We start from the raw sequence: 319 nt of genomic DNA, 5'->3' as shown, positions 1-319 counted from the left end.
CCTCAACTACGACATCCTCATCGGCGTCAACCAGGGGGAGGGGCTGAAGTTCGTGGAGGACTCGCTGGAGAGCGAGGACGGCATCTCCGCCTCCTACTTCGACTTCACCGTCTCCAACTTCGTGGACAACCTCTACGGTTACCCCGAGGGGAAGGACATCCTACGGGAGACCATCAAGTTCATGTACACGGATTGGGCCGACCGGGACAACGGGGAGATGAGGCGTAAGACGTTGTTGGCCCTCTTCACCGACCACCAATGGGTGGCCCCGGCGGTGGCCACGGCCAAGCTCCACGCCGAGTACCAGTCGCCCGTCTAC

The 319-nt window shown here is 61.8% G+C and overlaps 1 protein-coding gene across 1 annotated transcript; it reads left to right on the top strand.

Moving 5' to 3' along the window:
• Nucleotides 1–4: 4 nt before the first annotated feature.
• On the top strand, nt 5–313 carry LOC103912655 (neuroligin-2-like; the record flags this gene model as incomplete). The annotated part of the gene is made up of 1 exon (XM_009319050.1): nt 5–313. A coding segment is annotated over one exon (309 nt), but the record flags the coding sequence as incomplete, so codon positions are not given.
• Nucleotides 314–319: the final 6 nt, after the last annotated feature.

This window comes from Pygoscelis adeliae, unplaced genomic scaffold (genome assembly GCF_000699105.1).
Source record: "Pygoscelis adeliae isolate BGI_AS28 unplaced genomic scaffold, ASM69910v1 C10032977, whole genome shotgun sequence".
Lineage (NCBI taxonomy): Eukaryota > Metazoa > Chordata > Aves > Sphenisciformes > Spheniscidae > Pygoscelis > Pygoscelis adeliae.
Note: the sequence above shows the minus strand (reverse complement) of the source record. Positions and strands in the feature narration are given on the sequence as shown.